General features: G+C 42.0%; 1 protein-coding gene and 1 long non-coding RNA gene across 2 annotated transcripts in view; one reads left to right on the forward strand and one right to left on the reverse strand.

Moving 5' to 3' along the window:
* LOC117949034 overlaps positions 1-6940 on the reverse strand; it is a 15409-nt gene extending 8469 nt beyond the window's left edge. The window contains exon 1 of the long non-coding RNA XR_004657609.1: positions 6931-6940. This is a non-coding gene — a long non-coding RNA (uncharacterized LOC117949034). The remainder of the gene's footprint in view (positions 1-6930) is intronic.
* Positions 871-24666, forward strand: part of fa2h (fatty acid 2-hydroxylase) — a 46223-nt gene continuing 22427 nt past the window's right edge. Inside the window, exon 1 of the mRNA XM_034879023.1 lies at positions 871-1360. Coding sequence (XP_034734914.1) covers positions 1079-1360 — 282 coding nt within the window. The 5' untranslated portion in view covers positions 871-1078. The remainder of the gene's footprint in view (positions 1361-24666) is intronic.

Consider the following 24666-nt stretch of genomic DNA (forward strand, 5'->3'; position numbering starts at 1 on the left):
CTTATTTTGTTTTTCTCCATAATCTGAGCCAGTGGAAGCATGTAGATGTTAAACAGAAGAGGCCCCAGAATGGAGCCTAGTAGGCTAATAAGGGTTGAGAAATGGCTATAGGCAAAGATGTCAGGTTTAGTTAGTTGCAAATTAGATTGACCGTTATTTAGATGGATCTGGTTTAGTATCTGGCTATATTCTAGACATTAAATGCCTCAAAATGCATGGAATTTAGGCTCTCACCGTGACAGGTAGGCGACATATTCATTTTCATTCATACACAAACATTTCATACAGTGCAAAATTTGATATTTAACCATTTCATTTCATTACAGTGCAATATTTATTTAGTTGTTGTTAATACTTAACTACTTTTCACACAATGTGTATACAAAGCTATTTTATATATGTAGCCTACATAGTTTCTCTCAGGACTCAGGACAATAAAGGCTTTCTATTCTATTCTATTCTATTCTATTCTATTCTATTCTATTCTTTTCATAGCCTATGCCACTCTTTATTTGACGTGAAGGAAGGGTACTTTGAATGATTCACGTTAAGAGATGTTAGTTGTTTATTGAATGTAAATAACGGAATTATTATCAGTTTGCTGCTCTACACGGCTGACTTGAGGAGTTTGTTGCCCCGGGTGTTTTCAGAGCAGCAGGTGCGTCCGGATTCAATGCTGCCTTCAAGTAACACATCATAGGATTTTGGTAGCCTCCTCTGATTGTCTTACATATAATTCGTCTTTTCTCAGATTTTAGGTGGATAATATTAGGAGTTAGTAAACCTTTATTTATAAAAGGAAAAAAAGAACAACCCCCTGGGAGAAACATTATTCAGACGTTTCAAGTTTAACATGTTGCATACGATCTTTTCCAAGTGTGTGAACGCCCCACAGACTCCGCCTTTCATCACTGTCCTCTCGTTAATAGTTAATAGTTTGGGTGCCTAAGGGTGTCAACAGTGAAGTTTGACTCCCAGTCCAGTAGTCAGGTCGACGGCCCTGCGAGCAGGTCTCTCTGCTCTCCTCCCGGTGTTACTTTTTCGGTTCAGGTGGACGCTCTGCATCTCCGCTGTCAGTATGTCTCCGTCCACGTCCCCCCAGTTTTTCACGGAGAAGGAAGTCGCCCGCAACTGCACCAAGGACTCCTGCTGGGTGCTGCTGGGGACCAGGGTGTACGATGTAACCTCTTTCTTGCGGATGCACCCCGGCGGGGAGGCGCTGATACTTCAGCGGTCAGGCAAGGACGTGAGCCGGGAGATGGAAGGACCCCCACACCGGCACTCGGAGAACGCCAGGCGGTGGATGGAGCAGTACTACATCGGGGAGCTGGACAGCGACAACGGCACCGACGAAGCACAGGTAGAGTCAGGGGACCCACCACACCTAGCCATCTAGACCGACATCACTGACCTCAGAGCATACAAACAAGACCAGTGAAAGAAATCAAAAGATCAGAGAAGGGTAGCCTAGAGAAGAAAACCTGTTGCTATAGGCATAGTCTCCACTGACGGGTCCTACGGTATTCCTTTTGCTGACTGACATCAGCAAATTATTAAAATAAATTACACATTGTAAGACATTATCTTGGTGGAAAGTTTATGATTTTTGGAATCTTTCTCTCAGACTAGAGAGAGTTATTAAAAACAATGGCCTCCAGGCAAGGCTGTGGACCCGCGGGATAATAGATGAGAGGGGCCTGTGAGTTACAGGTGTTATTGTCTCTCACTTCACTCTACTAGGCATTTCTTTGTGACAGGTATAGAAAGAACTCTCTTATCTCCTCCTCCTCCTGGAGTATTGATTGTAGTGGAGGAAATGAGGAGTTGGTGGAATCTGGGAGGGGCGTGTAGATGACATGGTAGACCTGTGGGGATGAGGTAGGATTGGTTGGGGGCGTCAGGGGTGGTAATGCATGATTCAAGGTGTGTGTGTGTGTGTGTGTGTGTGTGTGTATGTGTGTGAGAGAGTAACTGGTTTGTCTGGTCCCATTTTGGATAGAGGGGACAATAAATTTGAAGGAAACCAGAAACGTCACATTCCTTTTTGTTAGATGAATCCACACCCAATTCAGCTCTCTCTATCTATCCCAGTGTGTTTTTCTGTGTGTGAGGAGGAAGAAATTAGACAGTTTGCATAAATCTCTTGCCGACAGAGTTGACATTTACATGACTTGCCCACTCTCATGTGTGTGTTCTTGCCGCTTGGTTGCATCTTGGTAGGCGAAGTTTGCACAATTGCAGTAACAAAAGGTATTTTTTTTCTTTTCTTCTTCATCCTTTTTGGAGCTTCATGCTTCATTCACTGATAAGTCATAACTATAAAACTGATGTTAAGACAGAGTTTTTTCTGACTTAGCTGCTATCATCACTCCATAGGATTTTTTTATTTAGATTGCATTTTGGGCATGAGCACAACAACATTTGAACAAATTGCCATTAAAATCCTAAAGTCACTCTATGAGACTGGTCAAATGTGACAATGGGGGACATGATACAGATTTCTGCTGAGTTCCAAGGACATTCCAGGTGTAAATGAAATATAAATGTTAAAGAGATAAAAACAATAGCAAATGTTAAACCTACCCCACAATTAGTTCTTCAATGATTTGCCTGATGGGTTTACCACCACACAACATAAATGCCAGTGCAAGAACACGATGTATCAACCTTGAGTCAAACAGTGTGACTTTACAGGGGGATTAATTGTGCTTGGAGAGCATCCAGCAGGCCTATTACAGAGAGAATATCATCATGTTAAATATTGTAGACATTTTTGCAGCTTTGTGTTTTGAGGTAAGGTTTGTTGTAATATGTGATTGGGCTGAGTTTGAAAAATCAATTTCCCAATTTCAAATGGATTTGTCTTTGAATAATCCGACATCGATTCATAAAATCCCGTTATCGTACTTGTAACCCAAAGAGACCCGCAGCACCGTCAACAAACTCGGCCAACAGTAATGTCTTTAAAGTTAGTGTGACTATATTGGGACCATATGAAACTAGACGACCTGAGGCATCCATTAGTACCAACCATGTTATGCCAGCTTGTACGACTGAAAAACGCTCAAAAATGTTAGGCTACATTTTGGTGAGAGAATTTGGCATGGCCATTTCCCAGATTTACAGGACACCGCCTTTGCACTACACCCTCTGCAATAAAGTAAGCACTTTATTGTATTATAGTATGAATATAGTTTATAATGTTCATTTGAAAGAAAACACATTCATGTTTCTGCTTTGGGGTCAATTCTTAATGTTTATGTTTGTAGTTGAATTAATGCTAGAAGTTTCTACAAGTTCCTTGTACAATTTACAGCTTAATTCTTATGAGAATCTCTTTCTTTACCAAGTAAAATTGTTTTGTAACTGAAATATCACTATCCATATCGAATTGAATGGGACTTCCGGAATCGATTTGGGAAATCACCCAGCCCTAATGTGTACTTGATACAGCATTGATTGATCAATTAATCATTTAAGGTATAAAATGTCTGAAATAAGTGAAATAACTGGTTTCAATTTGAGCTTTAGTTGAGTCTTCAAATGTCTAATTTTGTTTGATCAACAGCCCAAAACCAAACAATATTGATTCTCAGCTCTAGACGTTGCTATGAATTGCCACAACAATTATTATTATTATTATTATTATTATTAATTCTAAACAGAACAAGTTTAATGGGGAACTAGTAATGTGTCCATTATATCCCTGGTTTAAAATTTGTTTCCAGCCTCAGGTTGGCCTTATTTCCTGAACTAAATCTCATAATTTCAAAATCCCAAATGCATCAGTCAAGAAACATCACACACCACCAATGCCTAACAATTGATTGAACATTTTTAATGTATTTTTGAAGTGCTATTTAAATAATTATGTATTCTCATTTTACTTATGGCTGAACGATTATTAAAATGACTATCAGGATTTATTTTGATCAATATTGAGATCACCATTATTAGTTAAAGCTGCAAGAAGCATACCAGAAACAAGTTTTAGTCAGCTAAAAGTCTCGCCATTTTAGTTAGTTTTAGTCAAAAGAGAACTCAGGTAACTTAGTCTAGTTTTAGTCAAAACATTTTAGTCTTTTTTTACATAAATTATTTCTGAGATTATTTCTGATACCATTTCAGTCAAATAGTGTTTCACACATCTCAAATATTGGTTAAATCTTATGCTGTTGTACATACATGTTGATTGATTTTTGTTAAATGCAACTTTGTTAAACGCGTCTGGTTTTATATCGAGCCTCTTTCTTCATGCAAATACAATCGTACACAGACACGTGTTAAATAAGCGCCAGGGCTCCTGGGCTCTACAGCACATTGTTTGTTGCCAGCAGTTGCATACATTACTCCAGCTGCTCTGCAAGCTATTTAAGAGCAGCTTCGCCAGCACTCCTTTCTTTGCCCGGGCCGGGTTACATCGCTACGCGCTATAGCGGCTTCTAGAGCAGGCTAAACCGGGCTTCCTCCCTCCCCCGCCCGGGCCACATCGCTACCTGGATGTGTGACAGCTAGATGAAAAAAAAGGGACACGCCGAATGTGCCCCAAAAACAGCTTCTCTAGCCACCATGCCCACCACACTGCAATTCCCCCCTCCCAACTATCTCCAAAGGGAATTTGCGATTAAGCCTAACAGAGACAAAACAGCAGCAACTTACCACCCTACAGGACCACTTGTATGCGCTGAAATATGAGCCACCAGAAACTGAATTTGAATCATTTATATTTGAATTTAAATCGCTAAACTTGATTAATTGCATTGAAAACTGATTTGGAATCACATAATTTGAAATTGTATTGTTTAATTTGAATCATTGAATTGAAAATCTGAACAGTATAATTTGAAATTGAATTTACTTGTTTGGAGTTGAAGTCCTACAAAATTTTATCCTCACTGAAAATTCAACTATACATTGGGGCTCGAAAGTTTGGGAACCCCGAGAAAAAATTGTTTTATTCTGCATAAAGAAGCCAAGAAAATATGAGAAAATCTCCAAAAGGCATCAAATGACAGATCAGACATTTGTATAATATTTCACATAAAGTTAGATTTTATTTCCATTGTTTACACTTTCAAAATAACAGAAAACAAAAACATGGCGTCTGCAAAAGTTTGTGTACCCTGCAGAGTTAATACCTTGTACTGGCCCCTTTGGCAAGTATCACAGCTTAGAAAGGCTTCGTGTAGCCAGCCAAGAGGCTTTTAATTCTTGTTTGAGGTATCTTTGCCCATTCTTCCTTCCAAAAGTCTTCCAGTTCTTTGAGATTTCTGGGCTGTCTGTCACGCACTGCTCTTTTAAGGTCTATCCATAGATTTTCAATTATGTTGCGGTTAGGAGACTGTGAAGGCCATGGCAAAACCTTCAGCTTACACCTCTTGATGTAATCCACCGGGAATTTTGAGGTGGTTTAGAATCATTATCCATTTGTAGAAGCCATCCTCTCTTTAAGTTCAGCTTTTTCACAGATGGCATCAAGTTAGCATCCAAAATTTGCTGAAATTTTATTGAATCCATTTTTCCTACTACTCCTGAATTGTTCCCTGTGGCACTGGCTGCAGTACAATCACAAAGCATGATTGATTCACCCCCATGCAGTTGGACAGAGGTTCTTTTCAGTAAATTCTGTTCCCCTTCTTCAAACGTACCTTTGCTTATTCAGGCCAAAAAGTTATATTTTAACCTCATTGGTCCACAGAACTTGTTCCCATAATGTATCAGGTTTGTCTATATGTTCATTTGCAAACTTCAAACGCTGGTTTTGAGGTGAGGACGTAGAAGAGGTTTTCTTCTGATGACTCTTCCATGAAGACCATATCTGTACCTATAAGTATCTCTTTAGAGCAGAATGGTGTACCACAACTTCAGTGTCTGCCAGGTCTTTCTGGATGGATCGTGCAGTCAAACGTGGATTTGGACTTGTTTGTAATATTTATGGACAAGAAGTCAAAGCTCTCGATCTAATTTTCGGCAATTTTCGTTCCTACCCTCACCTATGGTCATGAAGGCTGGGTCAGGACCGAAAGAACGAGATCCAGGGCACAAGCGGACAAAATGGGTTTCCTCAGGAGGGGGGCTGGCGTCTCCCTTAGAGATAGGGTGAGAAGCTCAGTCATCCGAGAGGAGCTCGGAGTAGAGCCGATGCTCCTACGCGTCAAAAGGAGCCAGTTGAGGTGGTTCGGGCATCTGGTATGGATGCTTCCTGGGCGCCTCCTTAGGTAGGTGTTTCAGGCACGTCCAGCTGGGAGGAGGCATTGGGAAAGACCCAGGACAAGGTAAAGAGATTATATCTCCAACCTGGCCTGGGAACGCCTCGGGATCCCCCAGTTGCAGCTGGTTGATGTGGCTTGGGAAAGGGAAGTTTTGGGTCCCCTACTGGAGCTGCTGCCCCCGCGACCCGATACCGGATAAGCGGTCGAAGATGGATGGGTGGCTTGCGTCTCCCTTAGAGATAGGGGGAGAAGCTTAGTCATCCAAGAGGAGCTCGGAGTAGAGCTGCTTTTCCTTTGCGTCAAAAGGAGTTGAGGTGGTTCGGCATCTGGTAAGGATGGCTCCTGGGCTTCTCCCTAGGGAGGTGTTCCAGGCACGTTCAGCTGGGAAGAGGCCTTGGGGAAGACCCAAGACTAGGTGGAATCCTGTCAGAGCTGGTTGATGTTGTTTCGGGAAAGAGAAGTTTGGTGTCCCCTGCTGGAGCTGCTGCCCCCACGACCCGATACCGGATAAGCGGATGAAGATGGATGAATGGACCTCGTCTGGTCTCCATCTTTTTTGCAGTCAATGAGTTGGGTTTTGACAAATGGGGGCTTGTCCTTTTCTTCTGTAAAGCCGTACCTGTGTTGGCTCTCTCCTCTTACTCTCCACCCAGCCAAGCCACACAGCGGCGCCGGTCCACACTTCTGCCATTTGTTTACAGTTAATTATTATTAACACAGCTGTATATTGTTAAGCATGTTAGGCAAACCTGTATTTGTACCAGTGTTTCCGCTGGTAACTCGTGGCCGCCATGGCAAAAAACACAGAAGTTATTGAATACAACTAACTTCAGTTTGTAAAGTAATAGCGTGTGAGATGGAGCCTGCTGGAACTGCTATAGATACGACCCATGGCCAAAATATCATAGTTCAAAAAAATGCAGCGCGTTGACAATACAGACATTTAATACACACGACGTGTGTAACTCCGCTGAGCCGCCATTTGACCCGTGCTTGACCCATTCATAATGAGTCAGTCGTCACTCTGTGAGTAGCGTACATCGCACTCCCTAGCTCTTTTAATCAGTGAAGGAGCTTTCTCAGAAATACATTACAAAAAAAATAAAAAAAATATAGTATATATTTCAGATCGCTAATTTTCAATTACATGCGTTGCAGCTATATGTCTACGCAACATACAACTTCAACATAAGAAGAATGTAACATATTATGGATGTGAAAGCAGTTATAAATAGACTATGTGACAATAAAATATGTTTTGGTTAAAATCAACAAAAAATCATGATAGTTAATCGTGATCACAATATTGATCAAAATAATTGTGATTATCATTTTGGCCATAATCGTGCAGCCCTAGCTCGGCTTCTGTTGCTTTGTCTTGAAGTAATTGGGACTCTGGACAGAATTTCCATTTTTGTTTAACTTGGTCGGTTTGTCTAGCTGTCTTTTACTGCACATGACCTAGAAATGTAAACAAATGTGCAGGATAATGTAGCTCTGTAGTCATAAACTTGGGAGGATGGTACACATATTGTTAAATGAGTCGAATCTCAAATGAGTGAGTGTGTGAATGAATGAATGAATGAACAACGGAGATAGTATGGAAGAGTTTAACAGAATGAGAACATATGCAGAGAAGGACACTGAAAGTGAGTTAAATTGAAAAGAGGTAAAAAAGAGGACACCCTGCAATGATAGAGAATAGTACAGAGATAGAGAAATAGAGAAAAATATTAAGTTAGAAAGTAGGAGGTTAGAGTACACAGTGGAGCATCGAGGTTGTGGTGGTGGGTGTTGATAAGTTTTGTGGATGGAATGCCAGAGAGTTACCAGATCAGGCTGGCGGAGCTCAGGAATGCAGAATTTCATTTGCATGGATCTTTTTCTGCATAAAGATGTGATTCAGAGGGTTGGAAGAGGAAGTGGGGGAGATATTGATGGGGGTTGGGTAGAGACTTAAGACAATGTGAACATTAAGCTCGATATCAAAAGCAGCTAAGTGCCATATGTTTTTTTTGCAGCATACTAGAGTAACTAGAGTAAATTGTGGTAGTCTATGAAGGCTATGGGGCGCTATTTTGACTATCTAAGCCCACAGTGTGAAGTGCCTGGTGCAGGTGCGTTTTGGGCGTTTCCAAATCCACTTTTGCTAGTTTGAAGGCGGAAATATGGGTCCGAGCACCGGACGCATGGTTCTAAAGGGTTGTACTTAGGGTCTTAATTAATCATAGGTGTGTTTTAGTGTCCTCTCCCATTCCCTTTAAATCCAGGTGCGTTTGGACCATTGCTATTATGATGAAGGATTTGCTGAGCAGGACGGAGAGAACAAACTGATCTGCTTGTGCGTGAAGTTATAGCACGTGAGCATATCATATCATAATACTATTTCACATTGTAACACATTTCTTTTAAATCTTTTGCATGTTTGTGTGCTCCTAGGTTTGTGGTGTTTACGAGCCTAGGCGCATTTTACTAATGCGCTGTTAAAATAACAATGAAATGCAGCGCTATTGACTTTAGACCAGGTTTCTGTTGGTCAATGGCAAGATCACTTCCCGCTGCCTCAAGATAGCAATACGCCAAAAATTCACCTGAACACACCTCCCTCTAAGACCAGCACGCCCATGGGCGCAATGATGGGCGCAATAATGGGCGCAAGTGCAGTGGCCATTTAAACGAAGTGGGTCCTAGACGGTGTTACTACCCGATGTGAGTCAAGTGCAGATGTGAGTGCATGCTCAGATTTAAAAGATTTACGGCATAACGTGTCATACTGAAAGTTTTAAAATCCATAAAATAATAAACTTTTCTCAATACAAACAATAACAGAAGATGGGAATCATTTCATAAATGTTTTAGCTATTTGATTGCTAACGTTAGCGCAAAACACCATTAAACTGACAGCCTTTGTTGTGATTGATGCTAACTTGTAGCCAGCAGTGAACACACTTGATGAAGTAGGTCCATTTTACTGTACTGACATTACAGAAGTCTCTTGTTAGCATCTTGTAGGCTACTTGTCGCAAACTGACGCATGCGCAACTCACATCTGCAGTCAACTCACATCTGCAATTGTTGAAAAGGGCTGCGCCAGGTGCAACATAGGGCCCTTTTTTCCCTGCAGGCCGTTACAAATATTGTCTAAATGAGCTAACCACATCAAAGCCAATTAATAGTACAGAGTATGCACTGTGACCCGGGTCAGTTTTTTGATACATTCAACTATACTCAACACTAGCGCCTATATCATCAGTTTCCTCCAACAAGCTGTTCTTTTATGTGTCTTAAGTGTCTGGTTGGAGTTTATCACCACGGTGATACATTACCCGGCACCTTGTTTACCTTTGCTACCATAGGGACTGCTGACACTGCAATTAGTGCTCAGGTGCAGGCGTCAGGTGGCTCCCTTAATCACTATGGTAACACCTGGAAAAGAGAGAGAGCGAGGAAGGGAAAAGTGGATGGATGGTCAGAAGGGATGGAGAAGAACATATGCTTTAGAGTTGCAATTGATTTGGGCAAAGGTCTCACGGGAAAGATAACTGAAGCCTGCCTCTACCCTCTTCTCTTACTGTTTGTACTGAGCAGAGTCCTAAGGTTGTAACATTTTTAACCATGAATAATTTTTCCGGACTGTACTTTCATTCTCATTGTTCTGTTGTCATCCCATGGGGAAATCTAAGTTGCTGGAGAGGTATGAAGCCTAGCTAATGGACATAAAGAGAAGGACAGAGGGGAATAACACTGGAACTTATTTTCCACTTAACTAGAATAGTATGATGTGAATTACATCCTGTAGGGCTGGGAAAAAAAACCTACATGGGGAACAAGCTGCTCATTTTTGCTCCTCGCCGGCTCTGCCCTTTCCTAATCACCACTCACTTAGTTTCATATTATATTACTTAGCAATACATTAGATTGTACACATGGCCACAATTGCAGATAAAAAAAAAAATTAAACAGAAAACTCTTACCGTTGTTGCCAACTCCTCTGTTGGCCTGGAAGAAGTTTGAACTCCAATACACATAAGCTGGAAACTATTTTGCTTCAACCAGAAGAATTGTGTTGACACCCCAAATGTAAATATCCAGTAATCTTGCATGGTCATTGAATGTCAGATAGGTCTAATAAATTCTTGCTCGCAATCTGTCTCCAGTTGTAGGATATCAACGATGACATCATACTGTTTGAATTTTGTGTGATAAATGGTTTAAGATATAATCAAAAAAAAATGTGGAAAGTAGAGACCCATTCATCATGTCCTTATCATGTTTATTTTATTGCAGCAAGACCAAAAAATAAGCCTTTACTTTAGCCATGAATGTATTAAATCAAATTCTCATTATACATCTTTTTTTCAAACTTTATTTAAGAAAAACATGTTTAAAATGTTGTGTTGGTTAGTGTGTTCTAGAGTTCTGCATCATTCTGACTGGTTGTTTTTTAGACTTTGGTTGTAGTAGTCTCATTGTGAGAATTTGGCCCTAAATATCTGAATTTTGAAGCAGGCTGTTTTTTGTCTTTAAATCTCTAGATTTTGGGACATGGGCATGTGTCATAGTGTGATTTGATTTATTTCCAAAGATTTCACCACGTTTCTCTAATTGTTTAATTTTGTATGCAACACGCCAATATCACACATTTCATGTATATTTTATTTGTATGTATCTAACTTTAACTGGCCGCCGTACCTAAAGGGGCGTTCAAAAAGGTTGATTATCATTAAATAATTTTGGACTTCATTGATGTTATGTCTTTTAAATAAATTGTCAATCTTCCTGCCAGTTTTATTAATGAAACTAACATTTTACAATGGACATGCTTAGTGCTTAGCTCACTAGTTACGTGTATGGTAACATGACACCTTCTGCACAAACTGGCAGAGCAGATACCGAGGTACAGAGGTAATATGTACAGAGAGAGAGAGTGAAAGGATAGAATCTTGAGCCCTGGGAATTTGGGTCTGATACACACACACACACACACACACACACACACAAACACAGTATTGAACTATTACAGACAGTCTTGTGGTAGTACTGCTGACTCTGATGTCATTGTTATCAAATCTTTACAGCAGAGCAAGGCACTAATTTATGATTATGATGATGAGTAATAAATACACAATGTGATTTAGATTTTTGTCTGTTATTAATACTGGAATGGAACTGCTCAGAAGAGTAAATCTTAATGTCTGCCATCAATGCTGTCAATGTTTTAGTAAGAGTTAAAATGACTGAACATGCATGCGTAGAGACGGGATACAAGTTTTACCCTGGTTCCCTGATCATGTCTGTGACCTAGATGAGATAATGAAGCCTTTTGGCGTATGTGTATTGAGTCATGGTTTTGAGGATTCAATAACGTGTGAAGTAGATTTATAAAGGTCAACAGACTTTGGTTAGTCACTATTGTTGGATTTGTAAATATACTGTTTTCTCTTACATTTGCTGTAATCTGTGTGACAGATTGATTTGTGCCACACAAGTATTCAGAGCTCATGGCCTTTTCGGTGTTGTCGAACCTTCCTCGGTGTTGAACACTGAACTTCAACCCTGCTCTTCCCACATGTATCCTACCAGGGAGCTGCTGTTGACACACCCTCATAAACAAACACAAGATAACTACTCACATGTCAGTTTTTATCCGCTTCATCCAGGTTTCACACTGTCCTCTCTTAACACAGTTCATGCCATGTAGGACATCATAGGTAAATCATGTCATATGTGTCTTATGTGGGTCTATCTGTCAAATTCAATCACACAACAAAGAAAAATACTTTGTCACAGCATTGTATTGTAAATACATGGACATTTTGGCACACTGTGCTCACAAACAAATTTGAATAAAGCCAGTGTCCACTTCTTAATTGCACATGTTTGGTAGTCTGACTAAATGTTCTGGGTGTCCAGTTCTGTTCTTAAAAAAACTAAAACAAATGCAATGTCTCAAGTACGAAAGAGGATTATGGCCACGTATGAAAAATGATCTGACTTCTGAGAAAAATTTTGAATTCTGAGATGAAATATCTAAATTCTTACTTTGTTCTCAAAACAAAGTAAAAAAAAGTGCCTTTTTTATGCAAAAAAATGAGGACTTTCATCTCCTAATTCTGAGAATAAAATCTGAATTCTAATATTAAAGTCAGATTTCTGAGATAAAATTCAGAATTTTTAGAAAATAAAGTCTTACTTTTAACTTTGTAAATCTGACTTTTTTCACATGTGACCCAAATCCTCTTCCGTACTCAGGACTCCCTTTTTGCAAAAACATTCACTTGGACTCAAGGATGAACTGATTACATTTTGGAGGTGAAAAGTTAAAGGTCAATGTCCCTGTGACCTCATGTCTGTCCCATTCCTGTGAACACAATCTCTGAGGAACGCCTTAACGGAATATTCTAACCGCATACATTCACTGGTACAACATTTCAAACCATGTCTAATTGGATAAAGTTATAAAGTAAGAACAAAAAAACACCTGTCTTGGTGTCCAGGGCCTAAAACATTATGGCCTATATTATTCAACGCCATAACTTAGGAACAGAAGACGAGAGAGTGTGACCATATTTCACATTTGGTTGGAGACTGAATTAGTGACACAAATCTTGGATGGCTACCTTAATACTTAATGATTTTATAGATCTGCCAGGTTGAAGATGTGTGGGAAATAGGGCCGGGCCATATGGAGAAAATCAAGTTTTGACCACATACATCAATGTCTATATAGTGGCGATTTTACAAGGTTGCCTATTGGTGCTTTCACAACATATTTACACAATGAGATAAAAACAATTGATACAAAATCAGTAGTAGTGTGGACATAATGACTAAGTGGGTAAAGCCAAAAAATAGAACAGGTAGAACAGTCTAAGTTCAGAAAATGACATCACTTTACTGTAATGCAGCCTCTAAAACCAGGAAAAGAAAAGACTATTTACATATAACAAGTCCTCATGCATCAATGTCGATATAATGGAATATAAATATATTGCCAAGCCCTAGTGTAAAGCATCCATGTTTGTCATAAAATACACTTAAAATATTTTATTAAATTGCTTCAAAGTCTTCACTACATATATTTTGTGAGTGAGGACGGACACGAGTGTAAAACCTGATTGGTTGGTGGAGGCATACTACAACGTGGTAATTCTAATGTATTTACTGAAATGAAAGTAGGGTTGACGTATGTTGCTACAGTCTGCGTGCAGCTTTGATTATTAGCAGAGAGACAAGTTACTTACTAGTAGCAATCAACCAGAAATGCAGATTTTTGTAGCAACAGTAGCAGAAACAATTTTGGGTGAAAGTAGACGGATAATATTACCTTAAGGAATAGAATTTGCTACTGAGCCAAAATCAGTATCAGTATGTGAGAGGTTATTTTTTAGTTGCACAAATATTGTTTGACTTTAGGGAAAGACAGAGTTAATCAACTGCCTGGCATCAGATTGCTGCCTTTGTGCCAATGTCATCATCAGTTTCATCACAAAAATCTTGAATTTGCAAACCAACCGTAACTTAGTCTGCTTACTGCCCAGAAGGCAACACCAACTCAGCCTTTGCGAGACACATAATTTCTCCACCTTTAGTCCCATGACTCTCCCTATCACCAGTCATAAAACACAGTAATAAAATGCAGCGATAGAAACCCACACTCACCTGGAAGAGAAAGATCCCAGTTTTTTATAGCCAAACATTATGATCAGTAATGGTCCAGACTTTTCCGTTTGATCCGAGCCAAAATTACAGGTGTAAAAACCTCCCCCGTACCACTGTCTGGATCAAAAGACCAAATTTTGTTCCGATAAAAAGAGGTGGTCTCGGTCCAGACCAAAGTAAAACATGGTCCGGCTCGTTAATAGTGTGAAAACATTTTTTGGATGGTTTGGACCAAATACAAGACGCTCTGGCAGGCTCTCTTTGTGTTGCGAGACCGGGAAAGCTCCTTTTAAGGAACAGCTTGGTGCTTTGTGTGTAGGCACATGAGAAACTAACAGTGAATGCGGTGAATATCGTTTTTATATTAGATTTTGATTGGTTTTGGGTAATTAGTTTAATATTAAGCCAAGATAAGGGATCCTTGATGATACACATGCTTAGAAATAAAAATGACAAGTAACAGTAAGTCAGTGTTTCCCATACATAGGTTTTACTTGGGGGCCAGCCCAGGTAGATAAAATCCGAATCACATTTTTTTCCGAACAACAGATTTAATTGAAAATGAGCATCATGGCTACACTTTCCTGTCATCTGTTTTAAATTCAAAAAGCAATTTGTTGAATTGTAGCAGAATACTGAAAGCAGCAGAAAGGCAGAACTGAGGGTTAGGGTTAGGGGTTGAGTTTAATATCTGTTTGTTTATTTATTGCAAGTAATATCGTTATTGCAATATTCAACTACGTTATGGCATATTGCATATGTCCCTCATATCGTGCAGCCCCAATAACTACCCTGAACTTGTGTCTGATGCAGTATAGTGTCGCAATATTTTCATCTGAATCATCATTTAGTCTAATTTGTTTGATATTTAAATAGTTAGGCTATTCTTTCTAAATTATTGGTTAATAACATTACAATCAGTCAGTCTTGGCAGGCTGTCAGGTCAGTTTTGCTGCAGCAACTCCTCATTGCATCTTTAATAAAAATGATTTCCGTTAGTTTAGCAGTTAAATATATCATTTTTAGATCAGGGAAAAAGAGAGCACTGGTATGGGATCAGCACCCAATTCCATTCAATTTTATTCATAGTATTAACTCAAAGCAGGACTTATCTCGAGACACTTTACAGATAGAATAGGTCTAGACAACACTCTATAATTTACAAGGACATAACAGTTCTTGTAGTTCCCTTCTGAGCAAGCAACAGTGCGACAGTGGCGAGGAAAAACTCCTTTTAGGAGGAAACCTGGGACAGACCCAGGCTCTTGGTAGGCGGTGTCTGACGGCCGGTTGGGGTCGAAATGAATAGTGGCAATAACAGTCAAAGTAAAAGATAATGGAACAGTGACTAGCAATTGTCAGATACTGTACCATGAGTTGGGTTATTGGAATTGAGAACTGTTACTTAAAATGGCTTATGTGCGTTATTTGTAAGCAGTGTTGCGTCAGTGTCGACCATCCAGCCCCTCTATCCTTCACCTTTGTCTTACCCCACCCTCAAGTTATTTCAGAAGATTTGCTGCACAGCTCTTTGACCCCAGTTCATCGGTTCAGCCCATCATCCCATGACACCATATAATGTCAACCCAATTCCTTTCCACAAGCTTTACTTTGGTATCACAACTAGGGACCGACCGACCGGTTTGTCAAGGCCGATACCGATTATTAGTATATAATTAAACCGATAACCGGAGATGGCAAAAGTACTCACTTCCCGTACTCAAGTAGAAGTACAGATACTTGTGTTAAAAAAGTACCGATTTAACTGATTTACTCAAGTAAAAGTAACAAAGTACAGGCTTGAAAATTTACTTAAAGGTATCAAGTAAAAGTCGCCTTGCGAATGAGAAAATGAACTGACAGCTAGTAAATCTTTGAACATAGAGTGTTAATAATGAGAAAAAGAAATATGTCAGGCACACAATGTTTTCTTCATTTTCAACCATGTCGCCATCCATACGACTAGGCTAATGTTACCGCAATCAAGCCGCAATGTTTTGCCGCTGAATCCGTCAAGTTGTCTTGTAGTGGTGAGGAGGTGCAACATATATTCCCATCCAATTAGATTGAATTTGTATGATGATTTGTACATATGATTTAAAACTAAAGTAACGAGCCAATTTAGTAAAATTTAAGGAAGTCATCACAAATATAAATAAAAATATATATCTGAAAATTCTACTTGAGTACAGTAACAAAATATTTGTACTTTGTTACTTCCTGTCTCTGTCGATAACCGAGGTGGGAACCAATATGCATTTACAGTGAAAATTAAAATCTTTTATATCCAAATTAAAAAATTGTAATGTTACAAACTCCAACACAAAACTTGTTTAAATTACTTAAGTAATTGTTTTATAAATTAGAAACTTTCAACAAATACACAGTAAAAGATAGTCAGATAGTGTGGAGAGTGAAACCGAAGCGAAGGGACAGACACACAGCTGTAGTAGAGCCAGATTATTGCACTTTTTATTAACTAACGTCATTAGTTATCAGGCAAATTAAACACGGATACAGATAATCTCCAAACTGTCAAAAAACATCCCACTAATTAGCCAGGGCCGAATGAAAGAGGGTCAAACTGCAGTCTGGACCCCTACCCGTATTCAGCTTGTTTTTTCATGGGTTTTTGATTGTTAAAGCATCATTATCCATCATCATGCTAAAGTTAAATTGGCAAATTTTTTAGAAACATTGTCTTTTACTATAATCACAACCATGTTCAGTCCCCTATCGCCCTCAATATCAATTTTATTCTTCTTCACCACGTTCATTTAATTACTCCACCCATATTTTCCTCCTCCTGCTCGTCTCCCAGTGCAGCCTGACTGTAGTTTCTGTGTTGTGATGGTACCAGGCCACATTGCCACATCCACTCTAACTACCTCCTTTGTCTCACATTCTTTCATGTTTTTCCTCTGACTGGGGCAGAGCACTCCTTGACCCTGATCTCCTCTGTAAAATAAGATTTTGCCATTTTTCTAATAACACATTTCTGAGTCATTTTCTTATTCTTAAAATTCAATTGTCATTCATGGTTTCAGAAACATGGTGAGCTGGCAGTAAGATTAAGACCATTCTGGTGTGTCATGAGAAGCAAAGTTGAAGATTGTATAAATTCAACCTTCCGAGTCAATAATCTACCCTAAATATCATGGACAAAGGTGAAATGATGTAATGGATAAAGGATGAAGGAGTTTTGCAGATTTAAAGTTATAATCAACGCTTTTCTTTTCAAACAATGTATTGACTAATACAATATTAATTCCTCTCAATCATCACCTATGACCCACTAGAAGTGTGTGGTGGTGTCTGTATTTGCGGAGACTCTGTTTTCTGCCTCTTTCTTCTTATCTTTCAAACTTATTATTTGTGCTTTAAAGCATAACCGCAGCACTAACGTTTTATTCCTCAGATTCACTGCTTTGTTAGGCGCTCCTTCTGTTCATTTGTTCACTCTCTAGCTTGCTCAACCACCATTGTATTCTCTGTCTCTCCCACTCTCTCTCTCTGGCTCTAAGTCAGGTAGGAGCGGCCAACTTTGAACAACCTTGTATGTTTATCAGAATGAAGTTTATTGCCAAAGTTATACTAATAAGGAATTTTTCTTGGTGGTTTGTGCATACGTATACTAACAAACATATTAAACAACATGAATTAAACAATAGGCAAACAGTAAGCCAATACTCACTACATATACTACTACCTGTAAGGTGTTCCTCAAATGAATGTTGTCTAAGCTAATTGAATGCTAGTAATCACTATATACTGTAATCTAGAGCAGTATAGGGAAAGATCTTTAAAGTATCCGTCCTCAGTATAATGCATGTGTCATTAATGATATGACAATGGGTCAACATGGACTGAGAGGCATGTTAACACCACAGGCATGAAAGCCATTGTCTCAGCCCCGGTCTGAAGAGTGTACACAGGCACTCCTGGATCGACAGAAACACAGACCAAGGCCAGCAGTCACTTACAGAAGTTCCTCTTCCTGCATTCAGTGTTTACTTAGTAGTGTTTAGTTAGTAAACTGTCTTGTTAACTTAGTTGTTTGTAGCATTCTGGCAATACATTCAGGCAATAATGTAGAGGATGTGCCAGAGCAGATGACTGATACTGAGTTGATTGCACAGATGGACTCAAAAATAAAAGGTCAGAAAGATTGTGACAGAGCAGTGTGAGTCAGAGAGGAAGTCCTCACCTCCCTTGGACACCGTTAAGATGTTGCCATGGCAGCCTTTACCAAGTTACGGTCCCTGAGTTTGGATTTAACTAGCAATATTAAGATAAATATCTATACGTTGGATTCCTTTTCAGTCCCAATAGCCAGGCATTGTTCCACAACAGCCACAGTCCTGTTCTGAGAACAAATAAAAAAATATTAAAACATAACAGCATAACATTTACAATGAAATCCAGTATGGTTAGTGTCTAACTGTAAGTTTTGAGACTGTAAACTGTAGAGCTACTAAGCAACTATTATATCAAGTGTGCTTCAGTCAGTTTTCAATGTCTTTGCATCAGAAAAGAGGAACTCTCACAACCTACTTGTGACTGCTGTTGGTCCTCTTCGGTTATAGATTATTGTTAGATTTTTTGTCAGTTTAGCTGCATTTATATGAGCTGTTTCTGCTACACACTGTATGATGTTTGTTCTGTTGTTCATCGTTTGTCCACATCCTGAGGATTACTGTTTTAGACATCTGCACTGACACATCCACCAAACATGATCATATTGGTATATATTGGTCTTTAAACCAATGAAATTTGTATTTATGTTATAATAGAGACCAATAAGGTTGCCACCATACCATGCAGTGGTGTAAATTATCATACAAGTACATTTACTGTACTTGAATACAATTTTTACTTGCTTGTACTTTACTTGGAAAGTAAACTTACTTGGAATCTTATGCCACCTTATACTTCTACTCTACTATATTTGAGGCTGAGGTTAACTTCTTGAACCCAGATGGGCCACTGTCAAGACAAAAAACTAAAATAAAATATATTTTTACACATGCCTGGATTAAGAATAATAATTTATACTTTATTAATCACACAAGGGAAATTACAATGTTGTCACTCTGTTGTTATTATACGCATTACACACAGGCCTGAAATACACACATGCACAGAACCTATACATGCAAATATGGAGAGATGAGTGAGCGGGCCACAGCTGTTGCTGGACAGGCACCCGGAGAACATCTTGGGTTACGTATGTAACCCTTGTTCCCCGAGATAGGGGAACGACACACTGCGTCGGTTACGACAGTATGGTAACGCCTTTAGGCATGACAGGGCTGAATGCGAATGAAAACTACTCCAATCCTATTGGTCCTAGTGAGAACGGTAGCATGTGACGGCATAACTGTAGGAGCATATAAGCAGGCCGGCACATAGCTCATTAGCTCTTTCTATGAAGCAAGGCACTCAACCTGTTGGCACGACTAGGAGGAAAGCACCCGGGTGCCGGGTGTGGAGGGAAGGTCCAGACTATAGAACCTGAAGAAGGTGTGGCCCAGCCAGCTGCATCACGAACCCCCTGGAGAGACGCTCCAGAAAGGAGAGCGGTGGAATCCCCATGCCTCTCGTGGAGTGAGCCGTACAGCCACAGGTGAAGGCAAACCGCGCAGTCTGAATGGAAGGGAAGAACCCGATAATGGAATGCCATGCCCCCAAAGGCGAACCTCAGGAACCTCCTGTGGGAAGGACAAATGGAGATGTAGAAGTAGGCGTCCTTTAGATCCACGGTGACAAACCAGTCCATGGACCGGATGTGACACATGATGGCGTGGATGATGAGCATCTTGAACCTGTATCTCTTCAGAGACCGGTTCAGAACCTGCAGATCCAGAATAGGGCGCAGGCCTCCGTCCTTCTTGGGAACCAGGAAGTACCGGCTGTAGAAACCGGACCCGCTGGCCGGCGGGGGAACAAGGGGCCCGGCGGCGGGACAATAACGCAAGCGGACGTCCTAGGGGGGACCTCAGTCGGCCTCCGGGGCTAAACACACAGTCAGGACCTCCACACCTTGCCCTTCCGTGACTGGATGACGGCCCTCAGGTCCGACCTGACGGGGAGAGGTGCACGTGAGTGTTGTCCTGCGTCCCAAGCTGCTCGAGGGGGACCACGAGAATTCACACTCCGTCTCTGGCGCTGTCGTGGAAGCTGGTAGAGGCCTGAGAAGGTACAGCCGTCCTAGCAGAGCGGGACCCATTCCAGCGAGGGAGAAACTGCTGGAAAGCCTCAAAACAGGCCAGTGGTGGAAACCGGTGCATCCAGGAGGAATTATCTGTCCTTCTGTCGGATGTCCGACAGGTTCAGCCAAAGATGCCTCTCCATGGCATCCAGCGCAGACATGGAGCGACCCACAGCTCGGGCCGTCGCCTTGGTGGCACGAAGCAAAAGATCCGTGGCCCGGCGTAGCTCCACCAACTCCTCCTCAGAGGGGCTCCTTCTCTCGTCAATCTCCAGCGGCAGGTCCGCCTGGTAGGCCTGCAAAACTGGCCTGGCCCGCCGCCATATACGCCTTCCCCACCAGCGAGGAAGTCACCCGACACGGTCCCAAGGCAGCGCCGGCTTGCTGAAAGACAACGTCAGCTGGGGAGAGAGGTAACTTGCCAGAGCATCTTCAACCTGCGCCATCGTCCCATAGCCGCAGTCCTTAATCCCTGCCACATTGCCGAACTCCAGCAGCTGGGGAGTAGAAAGCTGGGCAGAGTAAGGCTTATCCCATGATTTACACAAATCACCTTGCAAATCCAGGAAAAACGGCAAGGACCGGCGCGGGGGCACGGAATGGCTCCGCAGCAAGCGATCATGCCACCAGTGTTAAGCCCTCTGACAGCCTGTGGCCAATCCAGTCCGAGAGCTGCCGTGGCGTGCGACAGATTTCATTTGCATTAAGCCCTGTCATGCCTAAAGGCGTTGCCATAGTGTCGTAACTGACGCAGTTTGAGTTCCCCTCGAAGGGGAACCCCAAGAGTGCCCATGAGGTGAACTGACATCTTTGCAGCTACCAGTCCACCACCATACTAGAGCTGTCAATCTTCCTCTATAATACCATTTGAATATTATTTATTATTCTTTTTAGTATTTAAATAATATTCAAACATTCACTGCTCAAATGCAGCCTGTTATTGTACTACACTACGCATGTACTAAACTATGTACTACACTACTGAGGCTATGTACTACACTACTGAGGTATACACACGTTGTGTGTATGAAATGTCTGTATCGTCACTGCGCTGCATTTTTATGAACTATGATATTCTGGCCATGGGTTACATCTCTTGCCCAAGTCCAGCAGCTCCGTCTCACACGCTATTACTCTACCAACTGAAGTTAGTTGCATTCAATAACTTCTTCTGTGTTCTTCGCCGTGGCGGCCGTGGTAGCAGAGTTACCAGCCGAAACATTGGTACAAATACAGGTTTGCCCCTCATATTTAACAATATACGGCTGTGTTAATAACAATTAAAACTGTGGAAAAATGTCAGAAGTGTGGACCGGCGCTGTATGGCAGTGCTGCGCGGAGAGTAAGAAGAAAGAGAGTAGAGGAGCGATCCAACACAGGCACAGCTTTACAGACAAAATGGGTCATGTAACGCAGGGAACAACTGACTGGCACATGAGCAGACAGTGGTTTACGGAGCGGTAGATGGGTTATGCAAAAAAACCAGAGCGTTGAAATGACGCTTTAAAAAAGATTGCCACGTAACTGAGTATACAGCTGTTAGAAGGTAATATGTGAAGTTGAAGCTACTCTGACAGCTCTGGCAAATAACATAAACTTGAGCTTTTTCCATGAAGATCCCAGCTAAGCTCCTATAACTCGCGATGCAGTAAGGAAACCAGAACAAGCTATCTATTGATAACATAAGCATTTTGGCTCTGTGGATGATGATGTTAAAGTCGTGTTAAAACTATTTCCCACCCTTCTTTTGATTCCCAGCCGCAGCTTTTCATTTCCAGTTAGCTTCGTCATCTGAAGACCTCACAACGCTTTGTGTTTCTCACTCCCCCTTACTTATTGTTCATCAGATGTGACATGAAAAAGCATTTTGTTTTCACATGCAGGTAAGCCAAAGAGGGAAATTAGCTAACGTTAGCCAACATAAAAAAAAAAAAAATCACATTTCAGCATTCAAATAGTATTGACTCTTTTGCTATTTGATTTGTATACAACTTTTGGAATTCATTCCAAGAGCCCCACACCATACTTTGGTCCAAATGGGGAATTGAACCTGTAACTATGCAGTTCCCAACCCAGCTCCCTAGAGATTGAACTAGCATCCATACCTTTTCTCAGTGCTTTGTTTGCTGTTGACCAGATCTGGAGGAATTGTAATGGTTTCAGTGTGTCACTGAACTCAGGATACTCAGAATGATGTGGTTTTGTTGGGTTAGTTTCAGTGAAATGACAGATATGTGTCTCTTTACCAATAAAACCCTGTTGCTGGATGTGATAATGTTAGGCAGGTTATAAATCACTGGAACGGGCGGCGTGATTTGTTTCTATAGTACCTACTTCATATGTAGAACACAGTCAGAAAAACTGAGGTCTATGTCAATCTGCCACATTAAATGAAAAATGTGCCACTTTTAATGTGGACATTCATTCAGTACTGATAATAATACTGAAAGAAATTCTCTAGCAGGGGCTATTCTGATTGCTCACTGATCCGTGGCAACTGTGCCTACATGTACAATGATGCATTGTGCGTGAGTGGCTACTTTGCCAAACTCTTGTAGCTTTTTAGTAAAAAATAAACTTGCCAAATGTCCATCCATCCATCCATCTTCATCCGCTTATCCGGTATCGGGTCGCGGGGGCAGCAGCTCCAGTAGGTGGCCCCAAACTTCCCTTTCCCGAGCCACATCAACCAGCTCCGACGGGGGGATCCCGAGGCGTTCCCAGGCCAGGTTGGAGATATAATCTCTCCACCTAGTCCTGGGTCTTCCCCGAGGCCTCCTCCCAGCTGGACGTGCCTGGAACACCTCCCTAGGGAGGCGCCCATGAGGCATCCTTACCAGATGCCCGAACCACCTCAACTGGCTCCTTTCAACGCGAAGGAGCAGCGGCTCTACTCCGAGCTCCTCTCGGATGACTGAGCTTCTCACCCTATCTCTAAGGGAGACACCAGCCACCCTCCTGAGGAAACCCATTTCGTCCGCTTGTACCCTGGATCTCGTTCTTGACCCAGCCTTCATGACCATAGGTGAGGGTAGGAACGAAAATTGCCCGGTAGATCGAGAGCTTTGCCTTCCGTCTCAGCTCCCTTTTCGTCACAACGGTGCGATACACAGAATGTAATACCGCACCTGCTGCTCCGATTCTCCGACCAATCTCACGCTCCATGGTCCCCTCACTTGCGAACATGACCCCAAGGTACTTAAACTCCTTCCCTTGGGGTAAGGACTCACTCCCTACCTGAAGAAAGCACTCCATCGGTTTCCTGCTGAGAACCATGGCCTCAGATTTAGAGGTGCTGATCCTCATCCCAGCCGCTTCACACTCGGCTGCGAACCGATCCAGTGAGTGCTGAAGGTCACAGACCGATGATGCCATCAGGACCACATCATCCGCAAAAAGCAGCGATGAGATCCTGAGCCCACCGAACTGCAGCCCCTCCCCGCCCCGACTACGCCTCAATATCCTGTCCATAAATATTATAAACTGGATTGGTGACAAAGCGCAGCCCTGGCGGAGGCCAACCCTCACCTGGAACGAGTCCGACTTACTGCCGAGAACCCGGCCACAGCTCTTGCTTTGGTCATACAGAGATTGGATGGCCCTGAGAAGGGACCCTCTCACCCCATACTCCCGCAGCACCTCCCACAATTTCTCCCGGGGGACCCGGTCATACGCCTTCTCCAGATCCACAAAACACATGTAGACTGGTTGGGCATACTCCCAGGCCCCCTCCAAGATCCTTGCGAGAGTAAAGATCTGGTCCGTTGTTCCACGGCCAGGACGGATTCCGCATTGTTCCTCTTCAATCCGAGGTTCAACTATCGGCCGAACCCTCCTTTCCAGCACCTTGGAGTAGACTTTACCAGGGAGGCTGAGAAGTGTGATACCCCTGTAATTGGCACACACCCACTGGTCCCCCTTCTTGAAGAGGTGAACCACCACCCCGGTCTGCCACTCCTTAGGCACCGTCCCAGACTTCCACGCAATGTTGAAGAGGCGTGTCAACCAAGACAGCCCCTCCACACCCAGAGCTTTTAGCATTTCTGGATGGATCTCATCAATCCCTGGGGCTTTGCCGCTGTGGAGTTGTTTGACTACCTCAGCGCCTTCCACGAAATTGACGACAATCCCCCATCATCCTCCAGCTCTGCCTCTACCACAGAGGGTGTGTCCGCTGGATTTAGGAGTTCCTCAAAGTGCTCCTTCCACCGCTCTATTACCTCCCCAGTTGAGGTCAACAAAGTCCCACCCTTACTGTAAACAGCTTGGATGATTCCTCGCTTCCCCCTCCTGAGGTGGCGAACGGTTTTCCAGAAGCACCTTGGTGCCGACCGAAAGTCCTTCTCCATGTCTTCCCCGAACTTCTCCCACACCCGCTGCTTTGCGATAACATATCCCGGAAGGACTCCTTCTTCAGTCCCCTGAGACCCTAAGACCACAGCTCGCCGCCGCAGCTTCAGCAATGGAAACTTTGAACATTGTCCACTCAGGTTCAATGCCCCCAGCCTCCACAGGGATGCCCGAAAAGCTCCGCCGGAGGTGTGAATTGAAAGTCCGTCAGACAGGGGCCTCCTCCAGACG

The sequence above is a fragment of the Etheostoma cragini genome, chromosome 8 (assembly GCF_013103735.1).
Source record: "Etheostoma cragini isolate CJK2018 chromosome 8, CSU_Ecrag_1.0, whole genome shotgun sequence".
NCBI classification, from domain to species: domain Eukaryota; kingdom Metazoa; phylum Chordata; class Actinopteri; order Perciformes; family Percidae; genus Etheostoma; species Etheostoma cragini.